This window comes from Alosa sapidissima, chromosome 21 (genome assembly GCF_018492685.1).
Source record: "Alosa sapidissima isolate fAloSap1 chromosome 21, fAloSap1.pri, whole genome shotgun sequence".
Classification (NCBI taxonomy): domain Eukaryota; kingdom Metazoa; phylum Chordata; class Actinopteri; order Clupeiformes; family Clupeidae; genus Alosa; species Alosa sapidissima.
The window spans coordinates 10487037-10500969 of record NC_055977.1 but is presented as its reverse complement, the minus strand read 5'-3'; the positions used below and the strand labels follow the sequence as shown (position 1 = coordinate 10500969).

The window sequence follows — 13933 nt, the reverse complement described above, 5'->3', positions numbered from 1 at the left end:
GTGGGTGGGTTGAGTTGTATTCGTTACACAAATGCGCACAGTCCCACTGGGATTATCGGATGTGCCGTTTGGCCAAGCGTTCTGTGAATGAACATGGAGCACGTGGATTAGCAGTGTCAGTCAGCGGGATCCATCAGGGTAATCTTTGGTCCTCCGAGACACGCTGCATGATACAGCAACATCACATTATGTAAAGACGCTTCCCTTAGCGCAGCGTTTACATGGTCAATAAGAAATGACCTCTGTCGCCCAACTCTTCTCTTTCTCTCTCTGGTATCGTCAGGCTCACTATGCTCCCTCACTACACCACCCCCCCCCCCTGGTGCTTTTGATTTGGCTGAATTGTGTGTGTGTGTGTGTGTACATGTGTGTTTTCCTGGCTTTTTTTGTGATGTGCCAAGTTCGCAACAGCCCTGCACAGTGCGTTTTCATTGGACACACCAATGGACCCCTGTTTCACTGGCCACCCTTCATTTGTGAATGTAGCTAATTTTTTTGACCCTACCCACGATTTTTTGGGTTCGCCTCACTGAACGGCACTTTGAGAAATGTCAGATAGGGCGAGTGGGCTTCTGTGTCTGGTGACTTCTGGATCATATTGAAGGATGTGTCCCTTTTGTAGGAGCTGGCAAAAGCATCAGCACTCCGCAAGATTTGTTCCGAAGCTCAGGTAAAGTACCCTGAAAACCACTGCCTTTGCAGAGGCCTCTCTAACCACAAAGGATGAATGCTGAGAACTTCTGAATGAATGAATGAACTAATTTCTAAACGAATGAATGGTGTATGCGTGTGTGTGTGTGTGTGTGCGCGCGCATGCTAACCTAAGCTATATTGTTTGTATGTGTGTGTATGATCCGATAGCCGTAACTGTTCTCGGTTTCCCTAACAGTATGTACCGAAGGCTTAGAGTTAAGCTCAGCATTTTTCTGTTTCTAGCCCAGGATTAGTATAGGTTTAGAGCTGTTACGCAACACCAGCCGTTTGCTGTTATCAATATTTAATAACCTCAGAGTTATTTTTACTTGGCTACAACCTGCAATGTCTCCTGTTTGGTCACAAATGATTGAGAGGCTCTGGCTGTGGTTTGCATCAGCACCAAACCAGAGGAATAGAGATCAGATATAGCTCCTCATGTGATGTAGGAATACAAGGAGTAGACTTTTGGTTGGTGGACCTGATGAATAAAATGGTGGTCAGGGCTTAAAGTGTTCAGGCATCGTGAATTCAGGCGTGAGCTGGTATGCTTAAGATTTGAAAACAGGCAATAAGACTACAGTATATATGACGTCCTCATAAATCTCTGATAATTTCAGGCACAGACATTTCGATTGCTTTAAGCCCTGGGTGGTCTTTTTAAAGTGTTGGAACTGTCTACTTAGGTCACCTTTTTCCATTCATGGGTGTGATGAATTGACTGGTGTAGATGAAGAAAATGGAAGGCATTGAACTCTACTGTTGCTCTTCTGTCCTCTCTGTTTGCTGAAATTCTGTGCAAACAACTGTGTCCGTTTGTAATGGTTTAATCTAATATGGCCAGTTCTGGCACTGATGTTTGTGTTGCGCAAGAGTGGTTATAATAGAAATGTTATCATACCTCAGAAAATAATCTTTCCCTTGGCTCACTCATCTGATGTCTCCTGAGGTAGCATTTGTTCCTTAGGAGTCATGAGTGGATACTCTTGATTTTCTTGTTGTTGACCTATGAATCTGAGGACAACCCTCAACATCAACTCAATGTTTGCCCAATGCTCTTTTTTGCTAAAATGCTTCAGAATTTGCAAGTTTGGGATTTTTTAATGCATGCTACAACTAAACCTCTAGTTTGACTCTCAGGCCACATCTTCCTTTTATAGGGTGTGTACACACACACACACACACACACACACACACACACGTACACAAGAGGGAATTCTCATCACATGGCCACTTTCACAGGTGAGACCCCAGATGCCCCGCGGAAGATGGCCATCAGCACGCTCGCTCTGTCCAACGGGACGCCGCCGGCTCACAGCCCGGTGAATGGAATGGGTGGGTCCCAGCCGCTGGGCCAGAGGAAGAGACTGCTGAAGGCCCCCACACTAGCCGAACTGGACAGCTCCGAGTCTGATGTGAGTGTGGCTTTGTGGCAGTGTGTGTGGGTTGGCGTCTCTTTGCCACTGTTGGGTACTGTTGATGCTTGTGTGTTTTTGTTGAATGTCTATGAACTGGATATGGACTTCAATGGAAGGTCCATCGCAGTCAGATATGAGGTGGAGATGCCTTATGGATGTCACAAAGCTTTATGTCTGGAGACAAACTGTCAACACCTATTTGTGTTTGCATGTGTGATGCATCACTGGTTAATGTGCTTGTATGTGCAAAGCCTTGCAAACCCTGGTCCAACATCCTTACCTGTGTGTGTGTGTGTGTGTGTTGTGTGTGTGTGTGTGTGTGTGTGTGTGTGGTGTGTGTGTGTGTGTACCCTCCAGGAGGAGCCCAGCCGCATGTCTGCCAGCAGCTCCAGTATGTCCACCTCCATGGTAGAGGACACATCACCGGAGTCCATCACTGACAAGAAAAGTAAGAGTCTCTGTCTGTCTGTGTGTCTCTCTCTCTCTCTCTCTCTCTCTCTCCTCTCTCTCTCTCTCTCTCCTCTCTCTCTCTCTCTCTCTCTCTCTCTCTCTCTCTCTCTCTCTCTCTCTCTCTCTCTCTCTCTCTCTCTCTCTCTCTCTCTCTCTCTCTCTCTCTCTCTCTCTCTCTCTCTCTCTCTCTCTCTCTCTCCCCTAGTGACTTACACCATCCCTTTTAGTTACTTGGTGTTTTAAGCCCCCAACGTGGTCATCGTCAGCGCTGCATGGAAGGCACTAGGGTTAGGTTAGTGTTAGGTGCCTTGAAGTCGACGGTGGGGGCTTAAAACACCATCAAGCTCACTTTTAACCCCCCTTCAGAGGTTCCTTCTCAGACACTTAGAGATTTCTTCCCAGCTAGACTTCCTTGTTCAGGCTCTCCACCTGTATTGATTCCAGGGTGTGTCTGCTCTTCAGCTCCCCCCAGGTTCCTGCCCATCTCGTCCACCCCCCAGCCAGACAGACGACCCGCACCCCCCCAGAGAAGACACTCCATCGAGAAGGAGACTCCCACCAGCGTTCGCCCATTTGTGCCTCCCTCCCGACAGAGCTCCAAGTCCTTGGTAGGTAGTGTCCTCTGCCAGTGCAAGCCAGCAGTCTTACATGTAGATACTCCTAAAGTGTAACTCCATCGAAAATGGACCCCAGGGTGTTTTTCTGCATTAAAACACATTAATCATTGATCAACCACTACATAGCTTGCTCCGGTATACACAAACCAACCAACCAAATCGCAAACAGTGGATTAGCTAGGGACATGAGCGAAACGCTTCCCAAATAGCATTTTTCTAACCAGTAATATTGTTCAAAACGGCACCAAACCTCCTACTACCTATGGGTAGTGTGGAGGGGTTGTATTGACTTCCTAGTCAAAGGGTTGGCTGACCAGTGGAAGTGTGAGCCTTGTAAAGTGAATCATCCTGACAGATGAGACTCCAGGGACCATTTAAGTGTAACTCAGTGTGTGGTAGGACTGAGCTTGACTGTTGGCCTCAGTCAAGCCCCTGATGGGGCTTCTTGTGGGAGTTGACAATGACTGAACGATGAACAATAATTTTGGACTATGACTGGAGAATTTGCCGTTGTCCACAAATGTATTTAAATGTCACACCTTACCTATTGAGATCCTGATCAGAATATAAGTACATGCATCATGTCATAATGATATGCTCTACATTTTGCTGCAGCTGTCTTCGGATGAACCCAAGGTAAATGACATTTCACCCAGTCTTCATCATGGTTGACTGCCCTCACTGTGGTTGAGTCTAATATTCTAGATAAGGTTTCTGTATAACAGGGTGCTTCTCATTTAGGTATGATGACTAACAGCCTTTTTGACTATCTGGTGGAGGTGTAGGGAGCATTTGCATGAGAAATGGAGTCACTCACATTCACACAAGCATCATTCACAGTGCACAAAGACTGTAGCACAACCTGGCATTGGGTGTTTAACAAGTCATTTTGAAAATCCCTTTTTGTCTTATATTTGTAATATCTTTTACCGTCCAACTTTTGCAAGCAAAACCTTCATCTGTTCTTATTGTGTTGAAGAGATGTTTTGTTGCAACCATTGAATTTAGAGCATTATGCATCACTAGAGACAGTTGATACTCTAGTCTTTCGAATGTTGAACATAAAAATGTAGGTTTGTAGGGCAGACATTCCCACACTTATTTCAAACACAGACATGGCCTGCTTAGGACCATGCATGCACACATGTAAACACGTCCTCCTCTGACACGGTCTGCCAGGGACATGTGGTTTGACAGCATGCATCTGAACCTGCACCGGTCTCACTGATGTAATTTTTGTTTGGTGGCCAGGGGGAGGTACCCAGCGGTTCTCGAGCGGTACGTTTGTCTGTATGTCTGTCTGTGGAGGACAAGGGAGTAGAATTGGGCTTGCTCATTTGGTTCAAGCTACACTGCTCACTCAAGCACTAACATGGGGAAACCATGGACCATAATTGCCAACAGAACTGATTATCCAGTGCATACATACTTTTAAATACTTTGTGTTTTGCAAATAAACACACTTTCTATATCTGTCTTTGCATTTAACCCATAAAATGATTTGTTGGCCATTATGAGACTTGGAGCATTGTACAGTATGTATGGACTGTGCCTGTGCATCTGTGCGTGTTCATCCAGATTTGTTTAGGTTAAAGGGTTACTGAGAGTGTAATGACCAAGAGACATGCCTGAATATTGCCATATGACACTGTGTTTGTCAACCCTTACAAAACAACTGCAGTTTTAACAAACAAAAATCATAACCTGTGCTATTGAATACTACTATAGTCAAAGTAATCAATGAAGCACACTATTATTACTGCAGTGGGTTTTGTGAGATCACAAGCATCCTTGTACATCCAAGCATATTACTCCATTGAAGTGGCGTCACCTCAGAGCTGTTTGTTACAATGGGGATTGTTCCAGAGATGCTTTGCTGGAGCCCTAACCCCTTAAGAAAAAAAAAAAAAAACTTTGCTAAGCATAGCCATTTTAAGTCAGAGCTAAGAAGCAACTGCAAGCAAATTCACAGAAAAGCTTGCTATTGTGCTATGCGGCAGCTAATCTCTTCCAGGAGGACAAGGTAACTGCTGCATTTCATGTTTACATGTACGCCTTCATCTCATTCTCATCGTGTGCGGTATCTGTTTATAAGGCATGGCCTGTGTACCATGGTGCCAACAGACAATGCAAACCCTGGGTCATGCATAATGGTCATGTTTTAGGGTGATGTCTGGATGTTACCATAGTAACATCCAGACCATGCTGACTATGCTGTGGTCCACCATAGCATGCTCATTTTGTGTGGGGTTTGTAATGGGTGTTGCCAAATTGTGTTTGATTTACGTATGTGTATATATTTCAGGAGGAGTTCTGCTATCCTGTGGAGTGCCTGGCCTTGACTGTGGAAGAGGTGATGCATATCAGGCAGGTTCTGGTGAAGGCCGAGCTGGAGAAGTTCCAACAGTACAAAGACGTCTACACTGCCCTAAAGAAGGGAAAGGTGGGCTGTGCTGATCCTCAAAACATATGTATGCACACAGATACTTTACAAACATGATGTACACCAACATGCGGAACACTGCAAGTTAGATATTACTCACTAATCACCATCTGTGTAACTATCTGTATTGTGCAGTAACTACCAAAGCACTGAATATGGGCAATGACACAAGACTAAAAACCATTACTGTTTTTATGTAGCCTGTAGCTAGATACCAACTCATTATTTTTGTAGCTTATTTCAATGGGTGGCAAACTTGGCTTTAGACCAACAGTCTGGACAATTCTATAGCTGATGTTTTTAGTAAGGTCCCACTTTTTGAAGGTTTTAGAATATCTTACTAGCATAGATTTTAAAAAACATATTTAAGTGTCTATAACACACAATGCTCTGGCCATTAAATAGCCTTAGTTGCGGAAATGGCCATAAATTAAACAAACAAACAAACCAACAGTCCGGCGTGTATTCTGTGTTGTGTGCCTCTCTAATGTGGTCTGTCCATCCCCACCCTGATGCAGCTCTGCTTCTCCTGTCGCACCAAGAAGTTCTCCCTCTTCACCTGGTCCTACAGCTGTCAGTTCTGCAAGAGGTGAGTGGAACCTTCCTGGCCTACATCACCGCCCAGTGCCCAGTCCAGATACATTTGACAAAGGAGTGACGTGATCAGTATGACTAATCGTTGCTCTTTTTTTGTTCTGCTGCCCCACCTAACAGGCCTGTGTGTTCTCAGTGTTGTAAGAAGGTAAGCTCATTTCTCAATCTTCACCGCCATTTAAAAACCACAGAAAAAAGCCTGTATGGAATGCAAATACAAATATATTCATACCTTACAGTCTTGATCTTTGTGCTGCGTGTGTATATTTGGCACTGACTTAAGTCCATGATTCTTGTTTTAGATGAGGCTTCCATCCAAGCCCTATGCCACCCTGCCCATTTACTCGCTGGGCTCCCCTGCCCTACCCAAGGAGGAGGCAGCAGCCCCGGCCCAGCCAGAGAGGCCCTCGTCCAGCCACGGGCATCGACGCAGCTTACGCAGGTACCCTTCATCAGCTACCGCTTTAGCCTTCAGTCTCAGGCTGCTCATAGCTGGTGGTTTTGTATTTGAAAAATGCACTGTAGGGGCCTCTGTAGTGGGCACTGGTCATTGGGTTCTTCTGGTCTCAGAGATATTTTAGAAAGCTATTCCTGAGCTCCACTTAAGTGGTCAACAGCAGTGACCACATGGTGACCCCAATCCCCTCCCATGTAAATCTGTTTTCCCTTCCGTTTTCTCTGATGTGCAGGTTGTCTAAGCGTGGGGAGCAGTCGACCTCAAAAGACGAGATGGAGCTACCCAAGGAGCTGACAGAGGACTGGAGCACGATGGATGTGTGCATCGACTGCAAGAAGTTCATCCACGACATCATTTCCTCCAGCAAGCGCAGCCTGTCTTTGGCCACCAGGCGTGCCCGTCTCAAGCGCAAGACACAGTCCTTCTACCTGGCCTCCCCCAAGGGAGCCGACTTCCACCCCACAGAGAGGACTATCAACGAGGTTTGAGGGAGAGAACTCCTCCCCGGCTTCGCCTCGCTTCTCTCTCACACACACACACACACACACACACACACACACACACACACACACACCTACACTACACTATAAACATTGGTGGCCATTTTAGACTAATCACAGTATGTATTATTGCGGGGCTGGTTCTGTCCTCGATTGATTAGTCGTGTCTGTCTGCTCTCCTGCTTATTGTCACCCATGGCGACGCCTCCGTGCGAGTTCCTGTTGGTATTCAAAATGGTTATGGAACGTGTCTTGTTGGAGGGGACGGAGGTGTGCTCAGGCGAAGAAAGCTTTTAATGGCATGAACAAGGACTGGAATGGTCAACCAGGTTGAGGGAGAATGACCACATCTGTTACGTTTGTAAATAGTTACATTACCACGTCCCCCAACCAACCCACTGCCTACCCCTTACCCCCCTGCGTCTCTCTCTCTCTCTCATCAGATCAAAGTGCCCGGGCTGACCAAATGGACCAGCCCGTATTTTAATGAGATGTCTCACCTTAAGCATGGGTCCTCAGAACCCACGTCCCTTCTCACACCCCCCCCCCCCCCCCCCCCCTTTGTCTCAGGTAACCTTTGGTTTGGTCAGAAGCCAAAGTCGTGGACTACAGTAGCTCTTCCCAAATGTCCCCGACGCCAGCCCATACCAGCACACCCCACATTCAGGATGTGCATGACTACTGAATGAGAGGCCTGATGGAATAAGAAAAGCTTTTTTTCTGTTTTTTTTTTAAAGAAATGGGATCACAGATATTGAGGAAACGTACGATGTTTAGGCTGTTGGAACGTGTTTAACTGCACTAGGCCTGAGAATGTATGTTTTTTTTCTAATGGGAACATTTTGATGGTAACTTTACTAGTGTGTATGCAAACTAGTCAGGACCTTAACTGTACATACTCATAAACATCCCTTTCCTTTTCAGCTCCTTTCTTGTATGGTGCATGTACATGGTAGATTAATTAGTCAGGTCTGACAGGTACTGTCTCCATTCTACCCAATTAAGGTTTGACCAAATATTACTTCAATTTTCCCCCCTCATTTGATTGTCACGATTGCTGCTTGATTTATTACGAAATTTCGGAAATTAAGGATATGCGTTGATCACAGATTCGACTGTCTGGATTGAAACGTGATCCAGATTTCCATGTGTATATTATATATAGTTGTTTTTTTTTTTTTTTAGATTTTGATTCAAGATGAAGGCAGTGAGTTTATTTTGTCTTTTTGATTTTACAGACACGTTTTCTGTCAGTTACAGCACGCATTTGTTTCTTAAATAGGTTGCTTGGTGCCAAATGTTCTCTTCACATATTGAATGGTATATGTTTTGGGCCTGTTTTTGTATATAGTAAAATCACTTGCGGATTTGCGGAAGTGGACTTTTTTTTTAGGGTTCATCTGTCAAGTCATATGTCCAGATCATTCTAAATGATCTGCATCTCTAACATTCAAATATGAATTATAGTAAAAAAAATGAGTATATTATCTTAATATTATTATTTGTACCAATATGTTCATGAAAGTAATTGATGCGATGTATTTCATTTTTAAGTAATGCACTATTTTTTGACAGAATAATCATCATACAGCACTTTTACAGAAGAGCGGAACTTGTAGTTAATTTTTAAATGCATATTTAAAGTCATCTGCTTTTTTTTCTGGTTTTGTTTTATACTTTGAGGTCAAACTGGTCAAGATGGTGCCATAGATTCAGAATTCTGCACTCAGAATACTTTTTCTTGAATTTTCCATACTTTTTAAAATGTAATTGGCCACCCCTTTCCATTAACAGGGTAGCAAGTTTTTGCTCAATCTGCTGTCGGCAAATACTCAACATTTGTTTTAAGGGTCCAAATGAATCATTTTTTTTAAAAGAAGAAAATACTGCCTGTAATTTGTTAGTGATCAGGAAGCCTTGTGTGGTCCCTCATAGTTTTGAGAAATGAGAATGAGGTTTAAAGCGTTTGCAAATCCACATTGACTTCCTGTTATGAATAATTATGTGCATGTAAAAAATGTGGCTGTAATTTGTTTTCTCTATTATTATTATTTTTTTTTTTTTTTAAATTGGAAAAATACAATAAAACGATGAAAGTAGTGTTGAAATTTCAACCCTTGTGTTGTGTATTCCATCTGTGGTATGATGTCTCTTCATGTACAGTAGTTTATTTTCAGTTAGGATGTGTATACCCTAGGAATCCAGAGTTTTCTCGGGAGCACAATATCAATTGGCTCAGCGAGAGACCCTGGCAATGAGTAATGATGCATGTTACTTTTGCCCCTTGCGTCCAATCACATTTGTGTATTTGATATAGGCGGAGCAGAGGCGAGCTAAACAGATGACCGTGGTAGTGTTATCCAATTGCGTCAATGTCCGGAATCAGTCAGTTAACATTGGGCACATGGGGCAAAGAAAGATGGATGGATACATAAGCTTAGATACTTTATTGATCCCCAGGGGGAAATTCAAGGTCCCAGTAGCTTAAGACATCACACACAACATACACTAAAACATAAAAAGATGATAAAATGACAAATCCTCATGACTAAAAAGAACAGTAAAAGATACTAAAGATATTAAAACAAGGATCCACATGAATGTACTAAGGATGTATAAGCATGAGGCGCTTGCAGGGACTGACCCTGTGTTTCAGTATGCAGTGGTAAGGTGCTCAATAAGGTGTGTGTCATGGTGGTAGTGCAAAATAAGTCCAACAATGCAACAGTGCAGGGTTAAAGTCTAGCGACCAGCATTAAATATGGACAATATAAGAGAAAAATGTAAGCATAGTAATATAACCGTTATAGTATAATTATATGGACAATATAAGAGAAAAAGTTAATAGTAATAGTAATATAATCATTATAGCAGCAGTGCATAGTGGATAGGTTTGCAGTAGGGTATCAGTCATTGGTCAAGTATGAAGTTAGACCACAGTCCAGACTGGGGGATGGAGGGAGGGGTTGTGCATGTGGGCTAATATAACATGCACAGCCGTGGCCTACTGGTTAGGGCTGCGGGTTGCCGGTTCGATCCCCGACGCAGTAGGAAAAAATGTGGGTAGTTGAGCACTGCTCTCCTATGCCCCCATCCACGGCTGAAGTGCAAGGCACCTAACCCTCACTGCTCCCCGAGCACCACTGTAGCAGGCAGCTCACTGCTCCGTGTTAGTGTGTGCTTCACCTCACTGTGTGTTCACTGTGTGCTGTGTATGTTTCACTAATTAATTTCCCTCACGGGATTAAAAGAGTATATATACTTATACTTAGTAAACAGTATGGACAGTGTAAGCAGTAACAGTGGGCAGTCAGTACACAACATTGTTATAGGAGGTCATGGAAGTGTAGAAGAGGCCGATAGACTATGCAGATAAGATAACAGACTATGTTAGTCTATCTCTTCTCTTCCCTTGAGTGAAGCATTGAATAGTTGTATGGCCCTGGGGACAAATTACTTCCTCAGTCTGTCAGTTGTGCATGGCAGTGAGCGTAGTCTCCAACTGGTCAAGCTCTTCTACTTTATGGAGTGGATGACCGTCATTGTCCAAGATGTTGATTAGTTCAGGGTCCTTTGGTCTGATATTGAAGTGATGCACTCCAGTTCAGCTCCCACAACAGAGCCTTACCCGCCTGTCTAGTCACCCAGCATCCCTCTTCCTAGTGCTTCTTCCCCAGCATACCACAGCATAGAAGAGGACGCTGGCAGCAACAGACTGGTAAAACATCCAGAGGAGCTTGCTGCAGACATTGAAAGACTGCAGCCTCCTCAGGAAGTACAGCCTGCTCTGCCCTTTCCTGTAGAGTGCTTCAGTGTTGACTGACCAGTCCAGTCTATTGTCCAGGTGTATCCCCAGATACTTGTAAGTGTTTACCACCTCCACATTGACCCCCTCAATGGTGACTGGCAGCAGAGCGGGCTTAGACCTCCGGAAATCCACCACCATCTCCTTGGTCTTAGCAGTGTAGTTTACAGTTAGTTTACAGTTGATGTTGGTATTATGGTACAACCAAAATAATACAAATCACCATTCCTGCAGCTGCATAACACCGTGCATAAAAATTAAGAGGCAGTGTAATATTAAGACTAATAATAAGACTATTATGGTTGTCTCACTATCAAACTGCATATATAATTCTTTGCAAAAAAACATTACCTGACCAAGTGTGACACCAAGTGTCCAAAATGATGTACTGCATTGCTTCTTTTTCTGTTCTCTTGGCTCTGAAAAGCATAATCTTGGTTTTAAGAAATGGGTCATTTTATCTATTTGTTTATATCTATCATTAGTTTTGGAGTGATGGGCCTTTCAATGGTGAAATTCTAGCGTTTCCAGATATGTGGTGTGTTTTTAAGGAAAACATTTTGTAACTCAACTTCAACTGTAGGCCTACTTTCAATTGTCTTTGTAAGGCAATGGGTTTTGCGGCATAACCAATAGAAGATAATAAAAAATTATACTAATTAATACAATTTAAAAAAAAAACATAGTTAACCAGGGTTGGTACAGTGGCAATAAAGAGAAATCATGACACATACAAGTTGTCTGTGGTTAGGGTTAGTAGGCCCAAGTATAACTGTCATTGGTATTCATATTAAAAATAACAATGTAACATTTAATGCACCATGTGGGTTATGTTGGAGAGGATTGGTCTTTCTCTCACCTAATCTAGGTCAAGGAGACATTAGTGGTTAGGGAGAGGATATCACTTGCTCTCTGGTCTTCAATGATAACCGAGGTCTGAGGCCATTGCCACATCAAACATTTTATAGATCAGTGGAAATACCATGGTTGGCGATAAGAAAGCAATACAAATCCGATTTGATTTCTCAACAGGCTATAAAACACTAGTCTGGTTAAAACGATTGGTAAATGTTTCCAACACTAGCATGGTGATGGGTATAGACTGTGTTAACTTTGAAATCATTGGTCCAACCTAACCAATAATACTGATCAGGGATTTCTAATGTTACTTCCTACTTCGCCTAAACTTTACAAACTAGCAATAAACAGCATCGGCAGTCAGGAAACAATGTATGTAGGCCTGTCTGTAAATAAATTGACACATTCTTCAGACTGCAATTTTTGATGTTTGCAGGCGTTGGTACTACCGTTTACCCCTATCTTTTACTGACTATGCGTTTACCACAGCCACTGTCGATTTCGAAACTATAGCGCCATCCCCTCTCGTCGCTGATTGGCCTGACCTTTTTGGGGTCTAATGGAAACATTAGTGAATTATGGTGTTCCAGCAGTAGTGAATTATGGTGTTCCAGCAGCTTCCTGAACATCATCAGAATGATTCAAAGGAGGAAGCGGCATGTTAAGCTGACGCCAGCGGCATTAGGAGAAGTGTTTGAGATGCTGAAGCTGATGCCAGGGGTATTAGGGGAAGTGTTTGAGATGCTGAAGCTGAAGGCAGATGGCATGACCAAAATGGAGAGGGAATTGCCACGAGTGTGGATTGCATTGGAACAGGTAAACTCTTTTGGGATGTGACACTCCTTGGGTACAAAGGTGCTGTAACTCATGCGTTCATGCTGGCAGGGATTACTACTAGAAACAAACTGTGGCATGCCAATACAAGGGTAACTCCACAGATGGGCCAGTGTACCAGCCAAACATCATCAGCATAGTCAAAGCAGGAACCTCTTCTTAAGGTCTTCCTGAAAAAATGAAGGTGGGCCTTGCCATGCACATCTTTAACAAACTGACAAGTGCTGGCCTAAAATTTGTGGCTAAGGACCTCACCGTCATACCTCACAACATCATGGTTTCTGGAGAAACCAGTGGTTCGACCTTGCGTCTTCCTGCAAAGTGGTAACAGCCCTGAGCAAATTCAAATGCCATTATCCATGGAGCGATGTTAAAAGGTCAGATGCATCTAAAGAAATACACAAAAAAGGTAAAAAAGCACTTGTAAAAGGTAAAAGGATATAAAACATGCGATAAAATGCAGTCAGCAAAAATTTAGTCAGTTCAAACCAGAAATATTCAGTCATGGCATCTACTGTTTACTGTATGTATATCTCGATATGTCATAAAAGCACCTGCACATGGACATGTTTAAAAATATTATTTTTGCAGGAGGGGGTTTTTGAAAACCCTGGGCAGCAGCCTGGTCAGCAGTATGTGGAACAAAAAATCAGCATAACAAAATATCAACATCTACATTTGGTTTTTGTGTGATATAGACAATATATACAAGCGATACAGCCTACATTAGTTCAGTTAGATGTGTGTGATATGCATTACCTTTGTTGCGGTGGGAGGTTTGGAATGCCCAGAGAAAAGTGGACAGGGCTGTATAATGCTATGACCCACTTCGCTTGTGCAAATCGCCATACAGTACACAGCCATTCAAACACATTACTGCTCGTCCTCTGTATCTGCTCTCGGTGGACTTACACATCTGGATACACATCTACTCAGTCAGATTACTTCACCCTGCTAGACACCTATTCATTGCTGACCTTCAATATTCAATATTCAATATTTTGGAAGAGCAGTTTGTTGAGTAATATTGCCACTGAAATGGCAGAAATTGTTGATACATGTAGGATTGTTCTAAGGATCTTGTTAACTTTTGGCAGTTAACATAGCAGTCATTGCTGTTACTGACCCTTTTGTAAAGGATCTCTGTATTGGAGTTTAAATTCAGTTTATTCTTGAAAACATACTGAAAACTACATCTTGAAAACGTCAAACTCAACTTAAAATTCAACTTATTGCCCAAAAATCATTGAACTCATATACATTG

The 13933-nt window shown here is 43.1% G+C and overlaps 1 protein-coding gene across 6 annotated transcripts in view; it reads left to right on the top strand.

Annotated features, from left to right (window-relative positions):
* Positions 1-9286, top strand: part of spire1a (spire-type actin nucleation factor 1a) — a 39811-nt gene extending 30525 nt beyond the window's left edge. For 2 of the 6 annotated variants that reach the window (XM_042077145.1, XM_042077142.1), the window contains 11 exons: positions 623-670; positions 1936-2108; positions 2469-2559; positions 3024-3169; positions 3794-3814; positions 4430-4456; positions 5484-5621; positions 6140-6210; positions 6336-6363; positions 6518-6657; positions 6905-9286. In XM_042077145.1, coding sequence (XP_041933079.1) covers positions 623-670; positions 1936-2108; positions 2469-2559; positions 3024-3169; positions 3794-3814; positions 4430-4456; positions 5484-5621; positions 6140-6210; positions 6336-6363; positions 6518-6657; positions 6905-7160 — 1139 coding nt within the window. In that variant the 3' untranslated portion in view covers positions 7161-9286. The remainder of the gene's footprint in view (positions 1-622; positions 671-1935; positions 2109-2468; positions 2560-3023; positions 3170-3793; positions 3815-4429; positions 4457-5483; positions 5622-6139; positions 6211-6335; positions 6364-6517; positions 6658-6904) is intronic. The other 4 variants (XM_042077148.1, XM_042077146.1, XM_042077147.1 and 1 more) reach the window with 3 other exon arrangements.
* The last annotated feature ends 4647 nt before the right edge of the window (positions 9287-13933 follow it).